This window comes from Typopeltis vanoorti, chromosome 20 (genome assembly GCF_054136105.1).
Source record: "Typopeltis vanoorti isolate ZY-2024b chromosome 20, IOZ_Tvanoo_1.0, whole genome shotgun sequence".
Classification (NCBI taxonomy): Eukaryota; Metazoa; Arthropoda; class Arachnida; order Uropygi; family Thelyphonidae; genus Typopeltis; species Typopeltis vanoorti.
The window spans coordinates 56595386-56610817 of NC_143568.1; the positions used below are offsets into that span (position 1 = coordinate 56595386).

Here is a 15432-nt window from a genome sequence, read left to right on the forward strand (position 1 = left end):
TTTTTCTGTATGCTGGCTTTTATGAGATTGTCTCTTATGGACTTGCTTGTAAGATGAACTATGACCTGCACCAGTCACAGTTCATCACAGGTTGCAAGCCTTGTTTTTTGCTCTTTCTAGGAATCCAATTTACGGTCTGAATGTCGTTAAGCTGTGGGGGAGGATGTCAATTGCATGGCCTAATTTTAAAACTACGTCTCTGAGGTTTTCTGTAGGTGCAGTTTCAGGAAGACTGTTTGTTGCTGATTTAAACGTTCGTATTGTAGTTTTAGAGAATGAAGTTCTTGATGGAGTTCGGATGTTTCTTTCATCAAATTGTGTTGATGAAATTTGTTGCCTGTCATTTAGTACGTTAATGATGATTTTGATGTCTTTTACCGTTTGCAATACTTCTATCAATGCTAAATTATTATGTTTGACCAAATCTTCATATTCGCTAGATTTTTTGTTATTTGTTCGTTCTGTTTGTCGAAGAGTTCTTGCACAAGATCTACTAAGCTGGCTTTTATAGTCTCTATCCTGTTTTCTATTAGTATATTTAAAGAGTTGAAATTATAGGACTCACCTGCATTTTTTTTTTTGTCTGTTCAGTTCATCATCTGATTTTGCCTCCGATATAATCGGCTGCGTCGTAGGTGGCTGTCTTAGGTGCGTTTCTTTGTTCTTCCTGCAGATTACACTCTTCCATTCCTCGCATGTTGCATTGGTTTTTACATTGCCAGGTTGTTTCTGAAAAGCGTAGAATCCAACTGCATTTCGTACAGGTTATTTAATTTCCGTCGGACGATAAATCCTCCAGGCATTTGATACACTTCATGACTCATCTTTCTTCCCTTGAGCAATTGTGGCGTGATTGTAAAGATGGCGACGTCCTTTGTTCTTCGCTCGTTGTTGACCGCGGTCCTATCTGTTCACTTTTCAACAATTTAAAATTTGGTTACTTCTTAGCCAATTTCAGTGAATTTTATTTCACTGTCTTTGGCATGACTGGTAGAGTTACTTGGGAATACTTTCAAATTAAAAACAGGAGTTGGAACCACTTTAAAACTATAAAAAAAGGGGGGCAACGATGTCACCGTGCGCCCGTTCGTATGCCTACACAGCGCCCTCTATCGTCATCGCAATAATAATAATAATAATAATAATAATAATAATAATAATAATAATAATAATAATAATAATAATAATAATAATAATAATAATAATAATAATAATACAGAATTAAAATGGTGACTATATAGCTTGTGACAACGTTTCTTGTACCATAATATCAGATCGCCAGAGAAAAGACAGAGGTTCGAATCTAGTCGCCAACTAGAAAAACCTCTCAAAGGCTTTTTTTTTTTGTTTTTTTTTTTGGAGTAGGTTCCCAAATTTACTTGATATTTAGCTCAGGCAAGTAGGGATTTTCTTCAGTAGACTCGAGTTTTTAGCACAGCATTTAAAAAAACCGACTCAGAATTCCCAGTATTACAAACAATAGTGCCAGAGTGTGGGATCACGAGATGGTGACAGTTGTCTGATGTTTTGACACACTGTCATCCTGATGCTGCTATACAGGAAAAGGCATTATAACATTTATTCTTCGTAAATAAATAAATGAATCCATTCATGTCTTAAAAGAAAAAAAAAATAAACCTGTTTGCAAGAAATACTTATGAAAACCATATAATTTACAATTTCTACCAATGATATAATGTATATTTTAATGTGAATTAGTAAGGGCTATTGAGATTATTAAGATGAAAACCAAATCAGAAAAAAAAATCTGCCTTATTCTATAGAATGCAATATAGAGAAACAGCAATTCCGAAGAACTACAGCAGCAGCGTCAGTAAGAATCTATATAAAATTGTCTTACCGTGTTAATGGCTTTTTCTTTTTCAGGCACACCTTGCAGCAAACCATGACGACTACAGCTAACATTAATCCTCCTGCCACTCCCGCCAGCAAGACATAGATGGTGATATGTTTATCAGGAACGGAAGTCTGGGCCGCGGCTTGCGGCTGTAAGAAAAAATAATTAGATGCTAAGTGCCAATAAAAGTAAACAAAGTCAATTGTATTATTATCCCTGTAAATTATCGAAGATAACATGGAGCACACAAATGCGACAGATCTAATCTGTAAACGAATGTTAGTACAGGGAATGTGCTGCCATCTCTTGACAATTTATAACTTGGAAAGCATGTTCGAGTAACGAAGTCACTGGTTCTTAAACTTTTTCAGATTACATTTCCCCTAGGGAAAAAAAAATCAATATATCGAGGGAATAAGTTAAATTTAAATAAATTTTAATAAAAACGCCGGCAATTCATACAGATCAACGCGACCGACTAGAAGTCTCACTTTCTGTCAAAATTATACATTAAAAATAAGTGCGCGCGCGCGAGAGAGAGAGTTATTTGACCCATTCTCTTGTACAATAACGTCAACACAATAATCTTCTGAAAAATAATACCCAGGAGCAATCTTAGAGTTAAGAAAGGCTGTAAGAAATTGATTAGGAAAACAGATCATTTACGAGGTTATTCTGAATGTCGTCTGACATTAGTAAGGTTTGCAGTAAATAAAAATTGTATAGTAAATTAAAAACAAAATGACTAATCATTTACCGATACTAAATTCTAATTTCCCTTGTCATCTTTTCTCATGTTAACTTTTCATTTTTTTTACAAAAAAATTCCGTCCTGTTGTTTTTATTTTACTCCAGTCCTGCACGTAAGAAGTTGCGGAACTTACGTAGCATATTATTGTTGGGTGTGGATAAGTGCTAACAGAAAAGGAACCTTTTGACATTATTTTTGGATAGCTAAACGTTCTGGCTTTCCAAGGTCTTCCAAATATTTGTGTAGAAGGTTACTACTGATAATTGATGTAAATTCACGGTTCAAGGGTAATTTCAGTGTATTTACACTTGAATCATGTAAATGTCAGGGGTGCTGGAGAGTTGCTGCTTAAGTTTTTAGAAGTTTAGTGGAAAGTGATGGACTAATGAATTCCTGTTAGGTGCAGCTTTTCTTTTCTTTTTTTTTCTTTTTTTCCCGAAAGTATACCAGTAGGAAAAGTTCAAGGCAGAAGCAGACTATGAGACAACAGCTGAAATGGGTTGTTAAGAAAGCGGTCATCTTCTTTTGGACGGGGTCAGGAGTTTTTAGGGAGGTGTTTGGTGTACGACCAAACGCGAGATAGTATTATAAGTTTCTAATAATGACGAGATTTGGAATTTATATACAGTTAGTAGGTGTACAAATGACAAGTAGATTCTCGAGCAGAAAAACGAAGATTTTTGTAGGTTGACAACCTATGTATGTGAGATGTTTGTGCTTAGTGAATGAAGGCTAGTGACATTAATGGGGAATGAATTGAGAAAGACTTTAAATTGCGTTCTTGGTGAATGATTAACAATCTCTTACGAATATACTCGTTCCTTAACGTATATATTCATAATATTTCGAAGGCCTGGTCAGGTTGTCATTATTTATTATTTATTTTTATTACTTTTTATAGATAAAAAAAACTGACATTTTGGCCAATAATTGATGTAAAATCCGCTATTTGCAATTTTTTTGTAATGATCCGTGTGTGTGTGTGTGTGTGTGTGTGTGTGTGTGTGTGTGTGTGTGTGTGTGTGTGTGTGTGTGTGTGTGTGTGTGTGTGTGTGTGTGTGTGTGTGTGTGCGTGTGTGTGTGTGTTTATAAAATATTTATAATATATTCGTTATGGATTTATGAATCGGTTTCATATGACGACTCACATGAACTTCCGTGATTATAATTCGGTCCGTCAGTAAAATTATGTGGTTTTACCTCTTGCCTAGCCTCTTCAAATTTGTAATACGATGCGTGTCAGTGACTTTTTTTTTTTTTTGGATCAGTTCCAACGCGCTCTCTCAATTTTTATTTATTTATTTTATTTATGTTCTCCATCTCTTTCTTCAAGATAGATTTTTTTTTTTTCATTAAAACCGAAGTGAGATTTCTTTCATTCCATATATCTGTTTTTTGTTAAGCTTTTGTTTATATTTTAAAATTAATTTCAAAAATTTGGATCGTATATACTTTTATACTTAGTTTCAGACATTACAGTTTATATAAGAGGAATCATAACTACTCTCCACATGGGCTTCACTAATAACGGCAAAGTTTCACTTGTTAATTTTACCATATATCTGAACATTGACACCGTAGGAGTTTTTATAAATCTTGACTTAATGTTCTTTAGAAATATTACTAATAATCTGAAAAAAATCAAACATTTTTCTTCTTTTTTAGCTTCAATATTAAATTAATAAAATGCCTCGCTATCTTACACAAATGTGATGTTTGCGTTCTTTTGATAGCAAATGTCTCAATCTCGATTTCTAATGTGATCAGTGCCGGATTTACGTATAAGCTAAAAAAGCTACAGCCTAGGGCCTCGCAATCTGCCGGGGCCTCAAATAAAAAAAAAAAAAAAAAAAGACCAGCTGATACAATTTAAAACAGTAGGGGCCTCTGGGTTTTGTATAGCTAAGGATTCCAGCAAGTCTAAATCCGGCCCTGAATGTGACATAGTATGATAAAACACCATATCTTGTTTTTTTCTTATTACTGTTGGATATATGCAACCTCTTGCTGCGGCAATATAGAAGACTAGTTCTGGAGTTCAATAGTCTTGGTGAAAAAGAGCGAACATTAAATACAGATAAAATTATGAAATTTCTTCATCATTGACATAATGTCCCTAATACCAAATATCACTCCAAATCTTCATATGTAATAATAATTACTGATTAATATCCGTTCTGATGCGACTCAAAAAGTAAGTCAAATCTATGAACAGAATATGAAAAGTAAGCACATGTCATGTGTATGTTGAGGGAGGAGTTGTTTCGATAGTATTATCGACTTCCTTTGATTTTCTCTAACCCTTGCCTATTCCCCTCCTCAAATTTTCACGCCCACCTATATTTTGCAGCTCAGCTAATATCCACAGTGTTAGCCGTGCTTGAACAAGATCAACTGAACTATGTATGTTAGCTGTAATCTTGAAAAGAGAGCAAAAGAAAAACTTTTTGAGATCCTTTTTGTAGGCTGAAGCTAACTTAATCACTTGCTGGAACCACAGTTGACTCAGTAAGTTTTTAGTTTTTACCCCGACCTCAAACACACAAAAAAGAAAGAAATGGGAAAGTTAGAAGGGAAAAAAAATGAGAAACGAGTCTAAAATACTTCATCTCAGTATTCATGTTACTTTATTATTTTTATATTAAAAGAAAGAATAAGAGATATTCAGCATTGCTTGATAGCAAAATAAAAGAAACAATGTTTGCCTACGTCCGCGCAGTTAGCCTAGTGCACTTCGCAACCATATGCCTAGGGAAGGAGTGTCCTAGGTTAGATTCCCGTCGGTGACGTGAGGAGCTGAAGGATCTTCCTCAGCCATAGCCAAGTTAGCCAGTCTTGGGCGTGGACAGTAGGGTTTTTTCCCCTAGTTTATCCTGGGATTTTTCATCCCGCAAAGCAGGCAAACTGGCCTCGAGAACTCAACACTACAGACATAGGACACACCGGGCTGCCCACCTTATACTGTGAACGGTTTGAGGTCCGATGATTAATAAATCCTCCACACCGCAAGGTAAAAGAGGGAAAGGAAGATGAGATGTTTTCCTACAAAATTTAACAAGTTTCGAAAGGAATGAGATTACAGGCTTCGGAGAGTTGACTTGGTTATGCACTACCTAAAAGACGATGAACTTGTGGAGCTCTTCTATTTGCCTTTTATCAATGCCTTTGATTATGGCTTTTGCTGACAGCTGTTTGGAACTATCGTCTCATCAACAGAATCCCTCTTTTGCGACTATGTAAAAGACGTAAATGATCCTTTTCGAACATTTTGGAAAAAGTTTGCTTCGAATCTCGTCTAGAAGGTGAAGAAACTTGATCAGAACTTTTTATCCGAAGGTGAGTTAGTCGGTCTCATAGACCGTCTAACTAACCCATATCGCGAGTTTTTCATCTCGAAAAACAGGCAAACTGGTCACAAGAACACACGCAATATACAGACATAGGACAGTAGAGGGGGGAAAAGGATTACCTGCCTTCTTCAGTAGGAACTGATTTCAAAAAAGCCTGCATTGTATGGCGTGAGTCTACGCATAAGTGTAAAACTGAACCGAACAGAATAGAACGAACATTTGATGGGAAGGCGAAATAAAACATGTCAGTTAAGGAATTGGAGATAAGCGGAAAATAAATGTGACCATTGGGAGAAAGAGGTACGTTCTATTCCCGTCTGATAAATGAATAAATCCTGTAAAATTCATTTTTCCACAAACAAAATTTGAACATGTTTTCCAACCACGTGGCGAAATCACAATGCTCAGATGGCGCCTACATGAATGCGAGATATCATTCATTCTGGTGTCAACGTGTGATTAATCATTAGCATGCTTTCTAACACTCATGGAGGATAAATAATGACTTTCATCTGGTAAGTTTGTTTTGCAGTATTATCTTCAGCCAAATTATAGAATCATCCAGAAAGTTTTTTTTAAAAATATACTTCGGCTTACGAAAATAACTGAATTAAAGCTTTCCATTATCAAAACAGTCAACTGCAGTCGCGTTCTACCCAATTGGAGCTAATGATTCGACTGCTGAAGTTCACTTACAGAAATTAATATTTTAATTCTTATGTTTATTGTTGGATATTATATTTAATGGAATTATGAATTCATCGCTACTAAATGTCCAAACATTGGGAAATTTGCTGCACGCGAATCTTTCTGTTGTAGCAAAATTTCCGTGTCGTGTAGTGCATGCACGTTACTGAGCTCAAAGTCACATCGTGATTGTTCGTTCGCTATGCTACTACTACTACTACTACTACTACTACGCACACCGCTAGTGACGTCAGATGCAAAAATGTTTTATCAACAGATATATTTAGGAAGAGTTCAGATGATTAACGACTTGAAAAGATCTTGTTAAGAAACAAAGCAAAACAAGATTTGTTTTTCAGTGCAGGACAGCATTTATGCTGTATCCTCAATCATTTTCATGTTCAAGGAAATGATCGAGGCAATTATCAAAAAGGTGCGTTTTGCGATGGCGTTATCGAAGAGAGACACCATTCATTATCACAACGACTGTAAGGGTGGAGACCGGATGCTCGCCGATTTTAGTTAGGACTAAAGAAGTCCCTCCCATTCCCCATGGAAATGAAATGCGTTAGAGAATTTATTTATTATTATTATTATTCCTTTTTTTAATTTATTTTTTGAGCGCGCACACATACACACAAACATTATATACTTTTTTTTTGCCTAATTTTGCTATTAAAATAGTCCAATTGATTCTACTTGACACGTTTTTAGCAGACGTCCAAAAATTCAGAGGAGTAATTATTATCAAAATTTTGAACCATCTTCTGAATAGGGACGATCTAATTAGAGAAAAAAAAAGCTAATAATAATAATAATAATAATAATAATAATAATAATAAATACTAGTTCAAGTCATTTTCCCACTAACAGTAAAATTACAATTGGGGAAAAAACTCATTTAGTCTTTGCACTGAACTAGTTCATAACTACGTTACAGTAACTTAATTCCATGAACAATAATTAACCACAGGCTTAGAATTATTTAATGCAGTTTAAAATGATTCACAGTTAAATGTTCTATTATCAATATTTCCGTCGTTTTCCCTACAATTATTTTGAAGATCTCTGTGACAAATTTATGTTACTCAAAGAGATTTATGATAATTTTTTTTTCTTTTATGATAATCCAGTAATAAACTTCGGTAAAAGATGAGTTTTTATGTCAATAGTTATAGCGATTTTTTATATACGGTTCATGCATTTAGGCGTGTTTCTTAAATCGTGTTATTAGACATTTTAAAATGTTTAAACTCATTTCTCATAAGTCGTTTTGTGCGTCCATCCGAATGCATCTTACTCAGAGACGACTAATAAGATGGATATGATTGAAAAGTGGTCTTGTTATCTATACAAAAATTCGTTGAGTCTTTACTATTTTTTGTTCCAAGCAATTTCAAACTGCATAAACAGTTAAAAGAATCTACTAGAGTGATGTATATTTGTCTAGATGTATTCGTGGTAGTTGTATTACATTAAGAAAATCTAATCGCCCCTACTTTTAAACGTTCTCCTTTCGATTCCAATTTATGTCACAAATGTGCATTCATTGCTTTCAACTGGCTTTTAAAAGAGTAACTGAAAGAAATAAAAATAAACTTGAGTTTTTAATAATAATAAAATGTTCATGCATTTTAATATAGTATACTTTCATGTATTATACATGAAAAGCAACAACAGCAGTAATGTCACTGTGCTGTCCGCTTCGCTCCTACAGGAGAAAATTACTTATCTGTTTATTCTTTAAGGGTCTCATAAGCTTCGCTGTGACTTTTCAGGTATACCACCATTTTTTGTTTTTTGGCTTAGTCTTTATATATATATATACACACATTCTGTTTTAATTTAAAATTTATATATTCTTCTAATGTTTCAGTTTATATAAATTCATCCCTTGGTATATATATATATATATAATATCAGTTCCATGTTCTGCATTATTTTCGTCCCCGCACTAAGTTCAATACTAAAAAATCCTTGAAGTACATTTTTGAAATTTTTACAAAACGACGATCATCTTTGCTTTCAAGAATATTCAACTATTTTCGGTTAGTATTCTTTCTGAAATATATTTTAATTGGTAATTTTGATTTATTATCCTTTTAATTACATTAAGTAAACTCATTTTCATTAAACTTAACTACGATATGTTTTGTAATGGACGCAAGTCTTTGTGTATGTGTGTTTGTTATGAAATATTAGACTCAGAGTGTAAGCTTGGATATTTGAGTTCTGCTGCTTCTGATTTTAGGGAAAGAGCATATTTTTGTTTCTTTGGACAATAGGACGTATGACATTTAAGTGTTATGCGTGAGAGAGATTGTTATCGCCAAATGAAGTAAAGCTGTTATTGGTTCCTTATGTATGAGGAGGTATGTGTCATTTCGCACATATTGATAGATTTGACCATAACCGCAAATTAGTTAGATCGTGCACGAAAATGATTATAAAATTGTCTCAGTAAACCTCAGTATTTTTCCTATATGTATTATTTGTTTTTGTCATAATAATAAAATACAGGGTGATCAAAATTAAAGTATCCCTGTATTTTATTATTATGACAAAAACAAATAATACCACAGTCTTTAGTACCAGGAGCAAGAACAGAGAAATCTGCCATGATAGAGGTACATGAGAACATTTTAGAACTGTTGCATAACGTGGATAAGAATTCGATAATAGCGGAAGACGGGATTTCATATTATTATTATCTGAGACCTCCAGGGAGTCAAGGACTTATCGAGGTAGGCTATAAATTACCAAAACCAGCTGTCACGCCTTCCCTTAAATTCATTCACAATAGATGCACTCACTACCCCTAAAGGCAAATTATTCAACTCACTCACTGCTCTGTGAGAGAAAAACCAAGCTTTTACTCCTTTCTTGACTGTGAGCAAACTTAACTTCCATGGGTGCCCCCGTGTTCTCTCACCACCTTCCATATAACGAAAAAATTTCATCAGACGATATCCTATAACACTCATTCAGAGGTTTATAGATCTCTGTCATATCATCCTCTCTTTCTCCTGTTAACCAGAATCTGTAATCCACATACTCGCAAACTGTCCTCATAATCTAGACATAATCTAGATCTCATAATCCAGATATAATCTTTGTAACTCTTCTTCGCACCTTTTCCACAGCTTCTTTATACCTTTGGAATCCGGGAGACCAAATCTGCGCACAATAATCCAGGTGTGGTCTTATAAAGAAGCAAAATGACTTTCTTATCCTTAGATATCAAGGTTCTAAGTTGTATTTGCAACTTTTACTGTGTGACTTTTGAACTTCAAATTCCTAACTCCACTAATATAATATGCTGCTGGAAATCTCATCACGCCAAAGTGCATAACATTACACTTACTAACATTAAACTGATAGCCAGTTTCGTTTGCCCAAATTTCCATCCTATTCAAATAATTTTGTAAGTGCTGAATATCAGTAGCATTGGCAAACAATTGCACATCTCCTGCTAGACCCTTCCCCTAATGTCATTAATATATAGGTTGAACAATAATGGCCCAAGGACTGAACCCTGAGGTAAACCACTGGTAACCTTAAATCTGGCAGATTCACATCCATGTCTGTCAACCATCCCCTGATCCAAGTCAAGAGTTTATATTCCAATCCCATATTCTCCAGTTTATGCAAGTCTTTAGTGTGGTATCCTATCAAATGCCTTAGAAAAATCCAACATTATCATAGTGTATCCATTCCCTTTATCCAACTTGTCCGTAACATTGTTACAAAATATGAGCAAATTGCTAAAACATGACCTTCGTTTAGTAAACACATGCCTTGCAGATTATAGCTGTTTGTCTACCCATTTCTGTATGCGAGCTCTTACCAACTTCTCTAAAATCTTCACTACCAGAGATACTGATAGATCGATAGTTAGATCCATCAGTTTTTGCACCTCCCTTGCTAAAGGAATGTTCAGCTAAAGTAGTTGTACACTAGATGTGGTTGTATAATTTAGGCCTCGGCAAAGATCCCACAGGAATGGGAAGAATGTATGATAATTACTTACTACAAGAATCGTGCAAAATGGATGCACCTAATTGCCGACCTGTCAGCATTTCTGGAGTGGTATCAGGTGAACATTTTAGAGGAGTAAGTAAGAACTCGCATACCGAAATGGGTTCACTGACAAGCTATATTTTGCAAGGAATAGCATGGGTTAAATGTTACAGGCTGATTAGATAAAAAGAATCAATACATGTGATGAGGATGTATCATCTTAGGATGTTATCATCTTAGCAAAATCAATACTTTGCTAAGGCATTTGACAGGATACCCCATGAAAGGCTATTGCAGAAATTGGAGGAATATGATTGAAATATAAACTATTGACTTGGTATAAGCGAGCGGCTGAAGGAGACAGGTATCAGAAAGTGTTATATGAGGGGGGGGGGAATCCGCCAGATTTAAGGTGACTAATAGTGTACTCTATGTATCTGTTCTTGGACTTATCGTTGTTGTTCAGTCTATGCATCAATGATATCAGAAAGGATGTTCAATTGTTTGTACAATTGATGAACATCTCATAAGAGATGTTCAATTGTTTGTACGCGACCAGTATGAAATCGAACATAGCAAATCGAAATCAGTGATTTCGGTTTGCTATGTTCGGGTGCCACAAACAAAGAAAAAAATCCTCCTTCATTTCCAAAGGGACTAGATGGTTAGCTCTAACTAACGTTTTTGATGATTTGGCAGCTGGGCTCCACCATTCAGCCATCACTGATATTGATTCGAGGCTATCAGTGAATCAAGGCTTTCAGAAGAGAGTTAACAGCAGATAAATGTCACCCTAAACTTTAACAGGTATATACTATGTCTGAAATATCCTCACTTCTACAGTCGTTTTTTTTTTGAAACATTATATAATAATGTTATATATTAAATGTTACATTATATATATAAGAATATATCAGAAAATTTCTGACTTAGAAGATGATAAATGAATTACATAGATCGATGTGAGACTTTCACTCTGCTTATTGGAAGTGACTTGTAGAAGTACTATGAGCTCTAGAGCATGGTTTCAGTATTACGCTATATAATATTGAATGTCTTTAAGCAAAAGTAAATGGACTGAATACAAAAATGACATTCACTTTTTTTCATCCTCATTTTCTATTAAAACGTCTTTTGTTTCGGCAGTAGTCAGCAGCATTGAGTTACACTGAATCCTTTCACGTCGACACTTTTAAGGTCATGCACATGGAATACGTCATTACATCATGTGACACGTGCATATCGCTATCCCTCTTATGAGACAGTTTCCTTCATGTGCAATAATTACGCCACTATGACGAGTTGGGTTGGATTGAATTGAATTGTGTTGGAGTTACAGCCTTAGCAACTAAGGCTGTGAAGCCAGTGTGTTGTAGATGTTAACTGAGTCTGTTTTTGTGGCCGGTTTTCCTGTATTTTAGAGACAGAAAACCCAGTCACTTGCATATGAGAGTAACTAACTCATTTTCAACTATAGGTGAGCTAAGCAGGTTTCACGGACTTCAAGGATGCCCATCTAGAACACAAGAAGCATTATAAAGGTTATTCGCGTCCTTGACATGATTTGAACTCGGGTATTACTAACCAAAGGGCATCACCAATAATATCGACTGAGCTAAGAAAAGGAAGAGTGGGGGCAGGTGTACGTCTACTCTGATCGTCATCTACTTTTTTCCTCCTGTGATTTTGCATTTGCTTTCTCTTTAAGCAGTAATTTACTCCACAAATTACTTTAAGCAGTAATTTGTGGAGTAAATTTTGGTGTAGTTGCTCACCTGTTGTTACAGAAAAGGGTAGACTACTCGATTTTAATTACTGTTGTACGATTTCTTGTACGAATATGAACAGAGCACAGGAATCATTTTGTTATGTGTATAGCCAGTGTGGCAGTGCGACATTAAAATATGCGAAACAAGCTTTCACTCCTCTAATGAAGAAAGAATATGAGTTGTCCTTTGGATATAAAGTGGGAGCTCAGGACTTGACTTCGATTCCTCATGTTTGTTATAGCAGTCAGACACAGAATTTAAGAAGACCGTTTATACACATTCGTGATACCTCCATTTGCTATTCCAATGACATTAAAGAGGACACAGAGTCTGCTAGGTAGTGCTACTTCTGTTTAATAAACATTTGAGGCTTTTCAGCAAAGTTTGTTTGTTTGGAATTACGGTTGAAACAACTAATGCTGCAAGACCAGACCAGTATATTATGTCTGTTAATTACAGGTGTGCTCTATGGCTGATGAAAAACCTGAGTTTCTGGGAGTAAAAAATTCTGTATGAGACCGCTAACTCACTGTTAGTTGACAAGCTCTCATAAAGGTTCTTCGCATCCGAGATGCAATTCAACCTGAAATCTTTCAAACCAAAGGGCAATTCGTTAAGCTCTAAACTCTGGCAGTATTCTGGTATTTAAAGGTACAAAATTCGCAGAATAAGCAATGCAAAAATTAAAAGAATCATCTTTATTACTTCACAAATTCACACGCTTATGAGGAACAGTTCTTTCGATGACGTCGTGAATGATAATTAAAAAGCAGCAAATTATGCTTAAAATGTTCTTAAAGCTGTTAAAAGTGACAATTACAGAGATCTTGTGTAAAGCATGTTATATGCCTTACACAAGATTTATATGCATTACATAGATCAAGTGATCTATATTGTGCATAGATTGCCTATAGTGCATAGATCAAGATCTATGCACTATGGGCAATATGCGGTAATAAGATGCAATGTTTTTGCATTCGAATTTCTTTCCTCCTTCCTTCAGTATACTGTCAAACTAACATGGCAAACATTCCTATTTAAAGGTCTCTTTTATGGTACAATGATACTCAGTCAAGTAGGTCTCGAGTATACTTGCTAATTTTTGATGATTCTTAATCATGATAGCACTGATGTCAGTTAATGTTTTAAAGATGTTTTAAAGCTATAAGTAAATTTGCATTTGCATGTGTGTGTGTGTGTGTGTGTGTGTGATATGTTCATATTTAGAGAGATGGTTTAATTTTAAGCTGTATTCGAATTCAACCTATCCAAATGAATGTCAGTCATCTTACTTTCACTTTATGAAACAACAAAAAGTCCTTATCTGACTAATCTATTGCTTTACAGTTTTCCTGGAGTAGGGTTATTATAAAAAATCTAATTTCCGTATTTTTATTGCTATAATTGTCATTATTTTTGGAAACGAAGAGACCACCTTAGATCACCTTATTAATTAATTAGCTACTTTTAAACTTAAAAAAAATTAAATTAAGAGAATAAAACATTTAACCAGGGTATTTGAAATAAACGTATAACTGTATTCATAGAATTCCGTACAGAATTTAATGAATACAGTTTTCACAGAATTCTGTTTGGCTGGCCCGATTGGCTCAGTGGACAGCATAACCTCTTTTTAACACTTTCATTGCTAAGCTGAAAATTGGAATTTCGTGTGGTGGCCAAATGTTTTTTATGTTTGTATTTAGTTAGCGACGTCACGCGATAACGCGTGACCGGCCGTTTGGTGAGAGCTCGCATCACGCGATATCGCTTGATTGGCAATGAACATGTTAACCAACACTCCATGAGCATGGATGCTCGTGAATGTCTTTTGGTAGGAGATGAATTTTATCGCCCAATTTAAGACTATCACCACCCTTCTTAATGGAGGCTTAAAGTGCCATGAGAAAGTTCTCTGTTTGTTCTCTAGAGCAGCATTTCTTGAAACTTAGCCATAGAACAGCATAACACTAGAGATTTGTTTCGTAGTTCTAAACAAAATAAAAAAATAATCAGATTAAACAAATTGAAAGGAAATGTTTATTCATTAAAAATATTACATCAAGGGTACTATTAGTTACGATAGACATAAATTGTCTGCTGTATTTTCCTTCCTGGATGCTTGTGGATCATTGATAGTCCTGGGCCAGTAATCACTGACCGCTGAAACTTCGTTAGACCGAAAAAAGCCTTTCGTGCTCCCTTTGAGGAATAAAAAGCTTTAGCGGATTTATTTTAATTTATTTTGCTAATTTATTTCAGTCTCTTTTGTAGTATCAAAGAGATTTCTTTATTCGAAGTTGTTGTTGTTGTTGTTTTTCAGCCAAAGATTTATGAGTTATTTATTCTAATAAATCTCACAAAAATTTTAATACTTTGGGTAAACAAACTAATTTATTATGCAAATTGTACTAATATAGAATTAGAACTATTCTTTTAATTTCAGGGGAAAAAAACAAACAAACATAAAACGTCATTAGTGAATGCAGAATAAGAGCAGATCTGAATATACTAAACCGAAGAAAGAGGCGCATCTGAACTGTACAGTTCAGCTAAGACCAGTATATAGTCAAGTACATATTGGTGGACATGTATGTAGCAAGCATGTGCAGCATCTGCTACACCAGAATTCACAAGTATTCAGCTTCAGCGAATACTTATGAGATTCTATATTTATAAATGTTTCATATTTTATTAAAATATAAAATAACGATTTTCCAATGGATCAGCTATTAACCTTGAACGGAACACAAGTTTTCTCAGAGCATCAGAGTTTGGGAAACACTGCTGTAGGACAAGGTTTCACGATCACCATATAATCCTTTTCTCACTGAAAGTAGTACTAATATTAATGTAGTGTATATGTTTATAACCTTTTGCGGGCAGGATTTGCATTCAAAAATTAATAAATAATACAAAAAGAACGAAAGAATTTTCCAGATTTTTCAGAACTGAGTATAGTGTCACATGCTTTCTGCTATAAAGAGCAAAAACATT

At 34.8% G+C, this 15432-nt stretch overlaps 1 protein-coding gene across 1 annotated transcript in view; it reads right to left on the bottom strand.

Moving 5' to 3' along the window:
• LOC150095456 (uncharacterized) overlaps positions 1-15432 on the bottom strand; it is a 175426-nt gene that overhangs the window by 138971 nt on the left and 21023 nt on the right. The window contains exon 3 of the mRNA XM_090410112.1: positions 1862-2007. Within this exon, the coding sequence (XP_090266238.1) occupies positions 1862-2007 (146 nt within the window). The remainder of the gene's footprint in view (positions 1-1861; positions 2008-15432) is intronic.